Source organism: Diabrotica undecimpunctata, chromosome 1 (assembly GCF_040954645.1).
Source record: "Diabrotica undecimpunctata isolate CICGRU chromosome 1, icDiaUnde3, whole genome shotgun sequence".
NCBI lineage: Eukaryota > Metazoa > Arthropoda > Insecta > Coleoptera > Chrysomelidae > Diabrotica > Diabrotica undecimpunctata.
Window position 1 is genome coordinate 15,714,756 of NC_092803.1, and position 15,428 is coordinate 15,730,183.

General features: G+C 34.5%; 1 protein-coding gene across 1 annotated transcript in view; it reads right to left on the reverse strand.

Moving 5' to 3' along the window:
* eIF5B (eukaryotic translation initiation factor 5B) overlaps window positions 1-15,428 on the reverse strand; it is a 49,823-nt gene that overhangs the window by 12,290 nt on the left and 22,105 nt on the right. Inside the window, exons 14-15 of the mRNA XM_072537211.1 lie at window positions 1,652-1,728; window positions 47-350 (exon numbers count right to left, since the gene is read on the reverse strand). Coding sequence (XP_072393312.1) covers window positions 47-350; window positions 1,652-1,728 — 381 coding nt within the window. The remainder of the gene's footprint in view (window positions 1-46; window positions 351-1,651; window positions 1,729-15,428) is intronic.

A 15,428-nucleotide genomic window follows, 5' to 3' on the forward strand; every position in this document is an offset into this window, starting at 1 on the left:
AAAGTAACATTGGATCATTGTAACAATTTATGATGAACATATTTACCTCCTTAGTGGGAACACAGATGGGAGTTCCTTCTCTGACTATCCCGGCTTCCACCATAACGCCAGCAACGATGGGATCTCGGGAATTGAACACGAACTGAGGCAATATCTTGAGTTTGCACGGGAACACGGCGATATGCTTGAACTCTTCACGTTTCCTCTGCTTGAGCTCCTCTCGGTACGCCATAAACTTATCGAAGAGATGGTAAATAATGTCTGCTTGGAAGATCTTGACACCCACACTGTCGGCGAGCTCTTGAGCATCTCGTTCCACTTTTACGTCAAATGCTAGGATTGTTGCGTACCTGTAAATGTATGGTAAAGTTATTGTAAAAAGTAATAATCTTACATACCTAATACAATAAAGCAATGAGGTAGACAAATATGGAATCTAGAGGCAAATTTGATAAAATTAAGATCCGTTTTGATGCTACTAAATGTTAAACAATTGAAAAGAAGGACGTATATCGCAGAAAAGAGAATGTTTAGTTTGATGAACGAAACAGATAAAAAGGATACAATTACAGAAAGAAAAAAAAACCTTCAGGAAAAACCAAAGTCGTTGCAAAAATAACAGAACATAGAACAACAGAACGTTCCGGCACATTCAATGTGATAAATTAGCTAATAAGAGATTGATTGCAAAATGCAGACAAGCACAAAAGCGTTAAAATGTCTAAAATAATAAAATCACAGAAACTAGGGAGCAAATACAAAAAGAATAATCATAGCTAGCTTAAAGTATTAAGTGTGGAAGAGAGACTAGACACTTGGAAGAAATAATACGTGGAAGTAATATTTGCAGATGGAAGGCCGATTGCCATTGAAAACATAGAATACCAAACAGGACCCCCGATTGCCATTGAATAAGTCACGGCAGCTGTTAGAAAAACTACAGATGACAAAGCTGTAGGGCCTGACAAATTTTATACAGAATTCCGGAAACTGGACGAACCAGGAATAAAATGGATCACGACTATATTTAACAAAATATATATAACTGGAAATATTCCCCAAAGCTGGTTAAAGTCGACCTTCGTAACTATACCAAAAAAATTAAATGTAGAAACTTGCGAAGACTACAGAATAACTAGCCTAATGAGCCACTTACTTAAAACGTTTTTAAAAGTGATACATAAAAAAATATATACAAAATGTGAAGAACAACTGTCATGGAGACAATTTGGATTCCGCGATACCTTAGGCACCCGAGAAGCTCTATTCGCCATAAAGTGCTTATCCAGAGGTGCAGGGATGTCAACTGTGATGTATATATTTGTTTTATCGACCACAAAAAGGCATTTGATAGAGTAAAACATGACAAGCTCATATCCATCTTGAAAGTAGTGGCCTTTGATGATAGAGACTTGCGAATTATATATAATTTATATTACAACCAAACTGCCAACATTAAAGTGGATGACCAGTTGACAGAGACAATCTCCATAGATAGAGGAGTGAGAGCAGGATGCATTCTGTCTCCAGTGCTATTTAACATGTACTCGACTTGCCAATAAAGCCTAGTCAAGAGTATATTTTGTAATGATTGGATAAGAGCAATATAATATGTTGTTTAAATAACAGCTATAAAGTTATAAGTACTCACTGACTTTCGTGTTCCAACATAATAGATGCTTTCATCACGTCTTTCTTCACTACAGGTCCTATCCTGATTCCAGAGTACTGAAACAAATAATTCATATTAGCATTTATTCAATTTTTTAAAAACTTTTGTTATTGTCACTAGATTTACCTTTAACAGACTCTCCAGTAAGTCTCAAGCGAAATGAAAAGAAAAAAAAGCAATCAACCACCACAATGTTTTTTTGTAACATAATGTGATAATGTGCGGAACATAATACCTGTGGGTAAGAGGGTACTACTGTCTAAGTTTTTACTGAACTTTTAAATATATTATGGAGAGGGTAGCCGTTGTCATTCATTAATTCCTAGATCTTGCTTCGCTCCACTTCGAGTCTACAGATTTCTCTATGTTGATGAAAAGTACATGGGTTTTATGGGTTACATATTACTGCATAAACATCCTTTTTAGAATCTGTTTTGCTCTTTTGCATAAGCACTTCGTTAAGAATTTTAAGAATGTTATTTAGGATCTTCGCAGTAGTCTCGAGAGTAGCTTTTTTAAAAGATATCCACTATTTTCAGGGTTTACGACTTTATATCTCCGTCAGCACAAATAAAAACATGCATGATTTTTAAGTGTGACACAGTAGCTACATATTTAAATAAATTTTGTGTTTATGCTAATAATCCCTGAGGTGTTCTTATTTTTCATATCTTCAGATATGGTTTGTATTTGTTTCTGTCATTGATACTCTATGGACTTCTTCAATTTCATTGTGTCATATATAATATTATTTCATCTTTTTATTGAATGCTTCTAAAATTTTTCTAATAAGCTTCTTTTTACGATTCTTCTTTATCTTTCGAAGATCAAGAGTTCCGAATTCTTTGAAAAAAAAATCTTTTTTTTTCAACCAAGAAGGACCCTTACTCAGAGTTTATCATATCAGCGAAAACTTCTACAACGAAACTTTGAACAAGCTCCATCAAGCAATAAGATGAAGACATTCAGGCAAGCTCTTACGTAGTGTTATTTTTCAGCACGACAATGCTCGTCTTAGGTTACCAAAGTAGTGAAAGAAAATCTACAATGAAAAAAATAGAGAATATTAGAGCATCCACCCTATAGTCCCGATTTACTGCCTTGCGATTTTCACATCTTTGGGCCATTGAAAAAAGCCTTAAAAGGTAATCGTTTTCAGTCGCACGAAGAAATACAAAATACCGTAAAAGAATTCAACGATCACAAGAATTATTTAAGTACGGTATACATCGGTGCTTGAAACAAATATTGGAATGTCAATATAGATAAGAAGAGAGAAGAACTAAATATCAAAATAAAATTCTATAAAGTACATTCATTCAGCAAATTCCCGACTGTAAACAAAGGCACTTGTTGATATTCGCCCTCTCATTCGTCAAAAGGCTATTAAATATAATTTATTGCCTTAAGCCAGACGGATTCCCATTTTACAGGTCCAAACTTATCAATGTGTTTAAATTCAAATTGTAGCGTGTTGGTTTTTAAGTTAATATATTGTGTGTTATATGTTATAGTTATTGTTAAGTTATTTACTGGTCGTGTTATTTTTAGAGTTTAGTTTAAGTGTTTTATAGTGTGTAGTGAACTTTTAGTATCCAAAAACAAAGTATTTGTTGATCAAAAGTAAAAATAGCTTGCGGTAATCACTTTAATAAAGGTAAGAGAAACCAATATTTTAATTTATCGATGTTTCGAAAAGAAAAGTTTTATTTCCTTTTTAGTTAATTTATTCACGGTTTTTGCTGTAAATATTAAAGAACCGCTTGGATTTGCATGAAATTTGGCATATACATAGCTACCGGCAAAGAAAAAAGTGATATTGCACCGATGTGTGCTTTTGCCACGGGGGTGAGTTTCACCCCTTCTCGGATGTGAAACAACATGCGTTCAAAATAAGTCAAGAATTGAATAAACTGACTAATTCTAAGCAACTTTTATTTTATACAGTTTTTGCACAAAGTCGATATTTATCGAGTTATTTGCGAGTGAAGGGTTTGAGGACTCCATGTTAAAAGTGCAACTGCTGGCTATCGTTAAGGAACATAAGAGACAATATAATAAATATATCATTGATGAGATGGTAAAAAGTTAAAACAAATTAGTGTTAAGGCTGCCCCCATACCATTGTAAGCTCAATCCGATTGAGCTCTTCTAGGCAGAAGTAAAAAATTATGTAGCAGCCAAAAACACTACTTTTAAATTTGCAGATATGTAAAATATTTTTTATGGTGTAATAAATAATATTAGTCCAACTACGTGGCAGAAATGTGTGCAACACGTTCAACAAAAAGTCGAGTCCAAAATGTGGAAGTTGGACAATATAATAGGGAACCATATCGAACCCATAATAATAAATCCAGACGAAGACAGCAGCATATCTAGCTCCTCAGACTCTGAGTAATTTAAATGGTATGTTTTTATGCTTTGGTAAACTTATGACAATTCATTTATGAAAGACTTAGACCACACGCTAAAAAAATAGTTGGCAAATACCAAAGTGGCTTCTGTAGACAGAAGTCAACAATAGACCAGATATTTGTTCTGCGACAGATCCTCGAAAAAACAAGTGAATATAACATCGACACACATCATCTCTTCATAGACTTTGAAAGCGCATATGACAATATAAACCGAGAATTCTTAATAAAAGCAATGAAAGAATTTAATATACCAACACAACTAATAGAACTGATAAAAGAATCTCTAAAAGTCGAAAGTAGAATCCGGATACAAAATGAATTAACGGAAACAATAGATGTGAAAAAGGGACTACGCCAGGGAGACGCTCTATCATGCATCTTGTTCAACATCGTACTCGAGAAAATACTGAGGGACACAACAGTCAATACACGAGGAACAATCATTAATAAAAGCGTGCAAATACTAGCATTTGCAGATGATGTTGACATAATCGCAAGATCAAGAAGAGAAATGATAGAGGCATACAACCAAATAGAACGAGCTGCACAAAATAGTGGTCTTAAAATCAATCAGACCAAAACAAAATATATGCAGGTAAGTAAAAACGCAGAAATAAGGCAGCCACAAAATATAACAATAGGAGAATACAACATAGAGGGGGTAAAAAACTTTATATACTTGGGATCCCTAGTCACGTCTGATAATAACGTTTCGGGGGAAGTGAAGAGGCGAATATTTATTGCAAATAAATGTTACCAGGGCTTAATTAGACACCTAAGATCAGATAACGTCGCAAGAAAGACAAAATGCCAAATATATAAAACCCTAATAAGACCGGTACATACAAATAGAGAGTTACATATGACTTTTGTAGATCTTGAGAAGGCATATGACACAGTGCCGCTAAATAAACTATGGGAAGTCCTGGGCACATCAAACATACATCAAACATTGGTTAGTGCTCTCAAAGATCTATATTATGGTTCAAACTCCCAAATGAAATTCGGAAACATCTTAGCTGAAAAATTTGCAGTTACTAAGGGTCTCAGACAAGGATGTTGTATCTCTCCGACTCTACTTAAGATTTATATCTCTGCAGCTCTGAAACAATGGAAAAGGAAAGTCAAAGGAATGGGTATACAATTGAACGATCAGGATTACATATATACTTTACAGTTTGCAGATGATCAGGTGGTGATCTCAAATGACAAAGATGACATGGAATACATGCTTAGAAAACTAATTGAAGAATACCAGAAATGGGGATTAAATATCAATTTAGAAAAGACAAAATACCTCTCAATTGGAGCTGAAGCAGAACAACTCGATATCGATGACAATCAAAAAATAAATCCATGCAACGAATATAAATACCTGGGCGTCATCTTCGACCGTAGTGGAAAAGACGAACGAGAAATAGAACATCGAATTGTACAAGCACGAAGAGCTATAGCATGTTTGAACGGAGTTCTATGGAGTAAAGAAATATCAAAGAAAAGAAAATGGAACATCTATGAGACAATGGTTAAAACTAGCCTACTTTATGGAGCTGAGACATGGAGAATAACCGAAAAATATAAGAAAAAGGTCGAAGCCACGGAAATGGATGCCATCAGAAGATCGATGAGAATATCAAGAGCCGACAGAATACGGAATGAAGTGATAAAACAACAAATGGGTATAGAGGGCACTATAGTTGAGGATATTGAGAGAAAACAGCTCATATGGTATGGGCATGTGAGCCGAATGGGGGACGAAAGATTGCCTAAAAAAAACGATGGTGTGGCAACCCCCAGAGAAGAGGAAACGAGGAAGACCACCACAGAGCTGGAACCTGGGAGTTAGGAAAGCGATTAGCGCTCGAAATCTGGACGAAGACCTAACTCAAGACAGAATACAGTGGCGTTTGGGAGTCGGACAACGTCGTAAGACGTTATAAAAAAAACCGAATATATATATAAGACCGGTACTCACATATGGCTCAGAAACCTGGACACTCACTAAAAGAGAGGAAACGTTGTTAGCCACCTTCGAAAGAAAAATCTTGCGACACATATATAAGGGCACAAAAGAAAACGGAATATGGCGAAGACGATACAACTCTGAACTATACAAAATATACCAGGATCCGGATATTATAACATTCATTAAAATAGGACGGCTGCGTTGGATAGGACATGTAGAAAGAATGGAAGAAGGCGAAATACCAAACAAAATATTCAAACAGATGCCAGTAGGAAAAAGAACAAGAGGAAGACCGAAACTGAGATACTTAGAACAAATAGAAAATGATATAACAACCTTAAAAATTAAAAACTGGAGAAAAAAGCACGAAACAGATCAGAATGGAGAAGAATCCTGGAACAGGCCAAGACCCAAAAAGGGTTGTCGAGCCAGTGATGATGATGATGAAACTTATGACAATGCTACTTTATTCAAAATGTTCACTTTGTTATGTACCTCTCAGTTAACGAATATTTTATTTTAGCACATTTTCTTCAATGGAACATTACCTTTTGCTCACAATGATTAAATTTCAAGAAATTCTTACACTAATAGTTTCAAAAGTAAATATTTTAAAAAATCATATGATATACCTCAGTACGACCCTGTTTGGCTTTCACGTGCCTTTGTTTACAGTTGGGAATTTGTAAAATGAATGTAGTTTAGGATGCTAGAAACCATTCATAATAAACTCTTAATTTATAAAAAAATATTGGGATCAGTATAGACATATTGCGCGTAGCTGCTCTGGGATGCGCTAACAAGAATAGTTTAAGTTTAATTGATAGTTATCTTTTTCTAATTCCTATGATTCTGTTGTTCGTTTTTTCGTATTATTCTTAAATCACTACATATTACATTAACAATATCCCCAAATAGTTAATAAGATCCTAAATGGAATAATATAAATAGAAATCGAACGCAGCTGAACCTCTCCTACGCTCCTCACCGTCGCCATCCATTGCAAGAAAAAAAAAAACATTACAACTTGCAACTAAACAAAATAACAAAAGTGTGCCTCTTTTTTTATTCTATAAGTATTGAAGGTTACTATACGGGTTTTGGTACTGACACGGGATCACGTACAAGGATATGAAGGCCGGATGTTCGTTTTACCGAGAATTCAAGAAGCGGGGTTTGACATAGGCGCGACTTCCATTTTAATGAATTGTGATATTGCAGGAAATTTATCCGTTATCAATCATACGGACATTAATAATACAACAAATATAATGAAAACGATTCGAAGACTATTGATTTTTGTGTAATTTTGTTTTACGTCTTCTTGCAATAATATTTGAAACTACTAAATTATTTAGTTCTATAGCTTTGTAAATAGTATGTTTGTTGACTGTTTATGGACGAATATATTGTTTGATTTTTTTTAATTGTATATTAGTAGCGCGATCTGTTAAAGTTTTCATTGGTCCTTTCTTTTTTCTGGTAAAAAGTTTCGAATAATGTATTAGGATGAATTAAGTGCCCAAATCTTTCGTTTGGTTTTCGCTCAATTACTATATCTTCTTCTTGTTCTTTTTATGTAGACATGAATCTATCTGTTTTTGAATGCTCTTCCAGTAAGTTGTTCCATCGTTTTCGTGGTGTTCCTACTGATCGTCTTCATATTGGGGAACCATCTCTTGTCGTCTTTACCACTTTATTTGTTGTCATTTGGCTTATATGATTGTTTCATTCTACTATTCTATTTCTTACCCAGTCCTTGATGTTCTCCAGCTTGAAGCTCTCTCCACAACATCTGCAACTCTGGTTCTGTTTCGTATGCCTTCGTTTCTAATCTTGTCTTCTATCATTAAACGCTCCATCCTTCTTTGTGCTATTCTTAGTTTTAAGGCATTGTTTTCCGTTAGGGACAGTGTTTCCGTACTTTAGATTATTATAAACTTTTAAGTTGGTACTGGGTATGAGGATCGGTTGTACCGATCCATTTAAAAAAAAAAGCTTTTAACCAGTGCGTTCTACCAGTCCTCACATAAAGAGCAGAAACCTTAACTCTCACAAAAACATCAGCCGAAAAATTGAGAAGGACACAACGAAAGATGGAGAGATCAATGCTTGGAATAAGCTTAAGAAATAGAATAAGAAACGAGGAAGTTCGTAGACGAACCGGAGTGGAAGACATTATCGAACATATTACAAGAATGAAAGACGACAGTTGGACAAAAAAATTGTTTGAGTGGAGACCACGGGCTGACAAGCGAAGCCGAGGAAGACCCCAAAGCGATGGACCGACGACCTCAAAAGAATCGTGACCAATTGGATAGCAGAGGCGCAGAACAGAAGCAGATGGAAAAGTCTAGAGGAGGCCTATGTTCAACAATGGACAACTCAGGGCTGATTGATGATGATGATGATGATGAGGAGACCATTGTTAGTGTTAGTTGAAGGTGAAGTGAATAGCTCTATAACAGATGCAGCCGGTCTCAAGCCTAGAAAAATGAGGGGGGACAGAGGAGTAACACCTTTATAAAAAACCAGAGTTCAGCTACCCCGCCTGATAGTACTCTGTGAGGACACTTGTCTAGGGTTACAGATGAAAACCACAACTTTTAGGCGTAGTAGAGAAGCATATAATGCAACGACTGATATAACGTGGACGGCTGAAAAAGAAAAGGCAAGCGCGGAATTTTAACTACCAAAAACCTCCTAACAGCGAATTTTAAAAAATCGGTGTGTTAATCAGTTAAAAAAAATTTAACTCGATTGCTCGGATCACGATTCTCTCCCTTTTTGTGTCTTGGGCTGCTAAGAAGCCACTTTAAGTATAACAGTTATACTACAAAGACTCACGCCTAAAACCTTCAGAATGGTGACTAACGCCTTCTGGTATGTGCCTAATTCCAACAGTAAATGAGATCATTAAGATACGACCAGAAATTTTGATTACATCCCAAGATTCTTGCCTGGAACTTGACGGGATCGCCATACAAAGCAATAATGACGCACGCGAAATATCCCCTACTGTTTCTAACATCCTTTTTGTCCTCTCTGTGTCAGATCGTGTTTCTGCCGCGTAGGTATTATTGGTCTTTATTATTTCTATTCATTTCTTTCCCGATATTTTTATTTCTCCATATTGTTTCATTCAGGCAGCCTGCGGCTCAGTTTGCTGTATTCACTTGATCTTCAACTTCCGTTTCGAGCTTTCCGTGGCTAGATAATGTGATGCCTAGATATTTAAACTCCATCACTTGTTCTATTATCTGACACTCCAGCTCCAATTTATAACTTAGTAAATTTGTTGTTCATGTATTTTGTCTTTTTTGGGGAAATTAACATGTTAAATTTTCTGGCGATTATATTAAATTGGTGCAGCATACGTTGTAAATCGTCCTCACTTTGAGAGGGTAGTATTGCGTCGTCTGCACAGCAGATTATTCTAAAGTATATTCGTTTACCAAATTCCCATCAGTAAACATGAGCACGTGTTGATATTCGCCGTCTCATTCGTCAAGAGGCTATAAAAATTAATTTATTACCGTAAGCGAGACATATTCTCATGTTACAGATCCTAACTTGCCATCATTTTAAATTCAAATTGTATCGTGTTGATTTTTAAGTTAATTATATTGTGTTATATTTATGTTATAGTTATTGTTAAGTTATTTACTGGTCGTGTTATTTTTTAGAGTTTAGTTTAATTGTGATATAATGATTAAATTTCAAGAAATTCTTACACTAACAGTTTCAAAAGTAAATATTTTTAAAAATCATATGATACATAGGTCGTACATCAGTACTACCCTGTTTGGCTTACACGTGGTTATGTTGACGATTGGGAATTTGTAGAATGAATAGGGTTTAAGTTGTTTTTCTCCGATTTGGTATCCTTTTTTAGTTCTTACTTTTTTTATTATTTTGTCCATACTCAGGTTGAATAATAGAGGATTCAGGGACTCTCCCTGTTTTATCCTATTGCCAGCTTCAATAGGGTACGTTAGTTCTTCTACTTTTACTCTTTTTAATGAGATTGTAGACAAATGTATCTCTGAATTTAACCAATTCTGTTGCTAGAAATAGAGAAACATCACCTGACAGTTTGCTTTAGGCAAATTATAGACATATGTAAACAATTGCAATGAATGCATTTATAGACTGTAAATTAATATAGTATCTCAGTTAAGTTATCTTAATATTCTAATAAAAACTACTTTTGCAATAAATTACAAAGATATAGAAAGAATTGGGAAGAACATAAACAAATTGGCATTCTTAAAGAAAAACCTGATATTCAAAGCGAAAAGAATTTTTATATAAAATCAGCTACAACTTGTTAAGTAGTATACAGCGTTTATGTTTAGTGCAAAAAACAGCAAAGAATTGATTCTATTAGATCCAATACCTCTTTCAACACCTCTGAACACTTTAGTTGTTAATTGCCATATGACCCGAATAAAACCTATCCCCATTCTACTAAGCAAATAGTAAAAACATCTCCAAGCATCTAGCAAAGCAAAATATTGCAGGCGAATTCCACTGCTGAAAAAATAAACACAGTCATACCGATCTCTTGCCTCTCATTGGCGGCAGAACGTTGAAACCAGGCGCACGCGCTGCCTCTATCGATTCGTTCTAGTTCCAGACCACCCCTGTCATGAATGGCCGGGCGTAGGATGAATAGCAAAACAAAAAAATATAATTGATATTGGTGCGACCTTTAGCGTTAACTAGATCGATAACAAAGTTACTAGAAGTGGGATTGCAGTCGGGGTAAGAGGAGGGGAAGGGCCCATTCAATGGGGTAACTTATTCAGGACTAAAAGAAGTTTCGGTTGGGGGTTATTTGTATGAATGAGTTGTTTTTGCACAGCTTCGTAAACAGTAGAGTTTTATTACGTATATAGGGTAATGGGTTGAATAATTTGCGAATTATAATCTTCTAAAGCATGTTTACAGTTGTAAAAATAATCTTCATATAAAGATCTGGTTATTAAAATACTTTCTAGGCAAATTGATAAACTAAAAATATATTTATTTTTCTTTTTGCTGTTTAAAGAAAACTTTCGTTAGTTTTTTACCATTTAATGTTCACGTAAAAGTCTCAAAATATTCCCTGTTAATGTTCATATTATCTACTATTTTTAGAGTGAATTAACGACCCTTTTAATTGAAAATATGTTTATTTTGACGTAATTTTCGAAATATAATATGAAATATTAATGTTGTATCATCAGTCATCGGCAAAGTGACAAATTTTATTAAAGTCTTTTGTAATGTTATCACTTGTTACTTCTTGTTCTTCAGTACACTGGCAACTTTCAATGTTCATGTTAAAGTTCGAATCTTTTCCTCTCACAGTACCTTCAGATTCGCTTTAACTGAGTTCTATTAGCGTTTTTGCGTACCTCATTATACTGTTATTTATTCAGGACTCCAAATCTACTGCCTTTTTCAATCTTCTATAGTTAAGTATCAAAAATGTAGACACTAAATTCCAGGAAATGACCATTATGAGAATGTACTAAAGTTGGGCCGCCAAACAGATAGAATCTCAAGACCGCGTGATCACTGAGTGTCGGAGAGTTGCTGAGTTGTGATTGGCTGTCTGTAGACTTATATGCGTTTGAAACCGAACGGCAGAAGCCGTGTACACAACGCACCGTATTAAATAAATATTTGTTTGTTTTAAATATGGATGGAAATACTCTTTCGCCTCCAAGAAAAAGGGCAAAAAAAAAACATCTGAGAAGTTAAAAGCACAGAAGGGCTGCGAAGGTGTTATTAAATTTACTGCTGAAGCTACAGGTAAATTGTTAATATTGTTATGTTATTAATAATAATAATAAAAAAAATTTTAGGTATAAACAAATCATCTTTTTATAATATTTTAAAAGAACATCGCCAAAATAATGGTGAATTTAAACCTCCAAAACCTTACCAAAGATCTTAAAAAGTGCTTGATGAAATTACCGATAAACATAAGAGCATGATTCGACGAATTGTTCACAGTTTCTTTTTATTAAATGAGCTTCCAACGGTTCAGAAAATTATGCAAAAAATTTCAGAAAACCGGATTATTCCAAATTTAAAGAAAACTACTTTGAAAAAAGTTTTGAAATTAATTAATTGAGTACAATTTTAATACCAACTAACTAATATTAAATCTCATCTAAATAATAATAAACTGACTGAAAGACTTCGGTTGATGGCCTGATTCATTCTTGTTTTAGGTTTAAGGAAACATGTCAAAATAGTTTTTTAAAGGAAAAATATGAAATTATATCATGGAGGCGACGATACTTGCGATAAATATGACAATATATGCAGGAAGACCGTAATATTTATTATTTGCATGAAACTTGGGTGAACGCTGGTCATACTGTTGACAGAATCTGGACTGACATGTCAACCACCAGTGCTCGACAAGCATATGTTGAAGGCCGTTCTACAGGATTGAAACATCCTTCTGGGAAAGGCAAACGACGATTGTTTTACATATCGGATCTAAAAATGGATTTGTGGAAAACGGACTGCTTTTGTTTGAGTCAAAAAAAAAAACAAAAATGGCGACTACCATAAAGACATGAATTCCAACCTTTTTGAAGAGTGGCTGCAAAGGATTTTGCCAACTTTAGCTAAAACGGCAGTTATTGTATTAGATAATGCGTCCTACCATAGCAGAAAATATGAAAAGATAGCAGCTAGTGCTATGCGAAAAGCTAATATTCAAGAATGGTTGCGAAAAAAAATATATTTACTGACGACGTGGTCAAAGCTGAGTTACTAACGCTAGTAAAAAGTCATCCCCTAGAACAAAAGTATGTGGTAGATGAAATTATTAAGTCTTCAGGTAGATGTGTACTTAGATTGCCCCCTTATCACTGCGAGCTAAACCCCATTGAGCTAATATGGGCACAAGTAAAGGGTGAAATTGCAAGAAAAAATACCACATATAAATTAAATTATGTAAAAGTACTTTTCAGCGAAGCACAGAATAATGTTACATCTGATTCCTGGAAAAATGCTATCAACCATGTAGATGGCATCATATCCAAGATGTGGGGAGTAGATTTTATTGTTGAACAGCAGTTAGAACCACTGATTATTAATTTACGTGACGACGAATCTTCATCCGAGGACACCGATAGTAATTAATTGATTAATTAAGAATAACGGTAATCTCTTTTTGTCATATATTATTTATTTTTTTTATTTAAAACGCCCAACTTACCTGAACCTGAAATCTGAAATCCGGAACTTTTCAATGAAAATCGGCCCATTTTTTTTAAATATAGAACTTTAATATAATCATTTTATTGATTATTTAATTTGCATTATTTGCGGCTTTAAACTGATTACTGACATAAAGTAAATTTTTACATAAAATCATATTACAACGCAGCAGATTTGATTTTGGTTCAAAGCACCTAATGGTTTGGAAATGAATCATTACATGGGATTGATTTTAAATAGCCCGAACGAAATCAAGAACTTTGTTTACTTAAAATGGTTAACAAAACCGAAAAAAAACATTGATCAGCAATCATTACATCGTTGTATGCAGCATGCCTCGTAATACAGATGATTTATGTGTATACATGAATTGTTATTGTTTTTGAATCGTCTTTTCAGAAGACGATAGTTAAATTACAGAAATTTCAATTTGATATGATTCATACTACATAATCAATTGTAAATAATATATTATTACATAATCAATTGTAATAATAAATTGTAAATATCATAACTCCATTATTACAGTGAGATATGGAATTAAGTTTTTAATATTGTATATTATCGGTTTTACCGCATTCACTGCGATAATTGTATCTCTCTTCTTAACCTAGTGTAAATCGAACTTGTGACTTTGGGAACTGCAACTCGTAACCAGCGCATGGCGATCACGTGATAATTCAATCTGTTCGGCGGCTCAACTATACTATTCTCTCCTTAGCTCTAAGAAATTTCTAAACAACTATGTGAGATCGGCCAAAATGCAACAGAACAATTTAGACATTGTAAAGATCCGAAAATTCTGTCTTAGTTTAAGTATTTTAAAATCCTTTAACTTGATTTAATTTAGACTTAATTTAATATATGATTTACTTTTGTCTGACACTGTATATCTTAATAATCTAAACAGTTCCCAATATGCACATAACATATTGCGTTTTAAAAATTTGATCTGGGAAAACAAACTTTGAGTGTTTCAATTATATATTCGAAGGAAGGTTTTATAAACATCTCAAGAACTCCTAATAGCAGCACCTTAGTTCCGTGGTGAAGAATACGCTTTCAATTGTTTAGTTACACAACTATTATGTAGTTTTCCAATAATACCAATGAGAGAATATAAGTAATTAGCGGTTGATCAAAGATTGGATTTTAAGTGGAAGTCATTTTGTCATCTTAAAAATATTATTGAGAGCAGCGGAGAGAGATGTTTGCCGGGTTGAACCGCGTCGATTATCATTGAGCCGAGCCGAGATTCAACATTCTCTTCGATGTCTTCTTCAGAGCTTCCGAGGTCTCAGTCTCCTGAGCCTTCAGACACTACCACACGATCACTAACTAAGGCATTACTAGTGCTGGGAATAGAGGATGGGGCAATTATACCGTCGATAGTGACGTGGTTTGGATGGAGGTTGGCGTGGGAGTTAGCGTGGGGATTGGCGCTAACATTTCAAACAGTAGGATTTTGATTGATTAGTGGAGCGGACGGTATTTTCTTTATGAGAGGTCTCCAAGTCGAAGGTAACCGTAAGCCGTCATCTTTTTTGAGACAATTTGGCCTACTTTCAATTTCTACGGCTTTCTTGGTTTATAGAAGCGGATTGGGCTATGGTTCTGGAGTTTTCAAAATCAATTTTGTGACCTGTATGAAGATGGTGTTGACCTAGAGCTGAAATTGAGTCGGAATTGCGAACAGAAATGGAATGTTCATAAATCCTATTTTGGACTCTACGATTTGTTTGGTCTATATAGGATCGGGAGCAGTCTGCACAAGGAATTTCATAAATCTACTTGTTCCTGTATTTGGCTGTATACCATATATTAAAAAAATTTTCAATAAAATCCTTTATAAAAAGGTATATAAAAAACCCAGTTGGGCTATGTTAAATTGACAAAACGTTTTCGGAATAAGTATTCCATCATCAGTGTCCTAAAAAAAGTATTTAACCACTTAATTAAAAAGAACATGAAATAATTTAAGTTTTGACTAAGGTTAATGTAAAATGTGGTTAATACTTACTAGTTAATACATGGATGTAGCCACTAAATATGTGGGTAAAAACCCTTTAAAAATTATTAAATGAAATTTAGTTTACATTATGTCTGATTTACAATTAAGATGGTAAAGTTACAGTTGGAT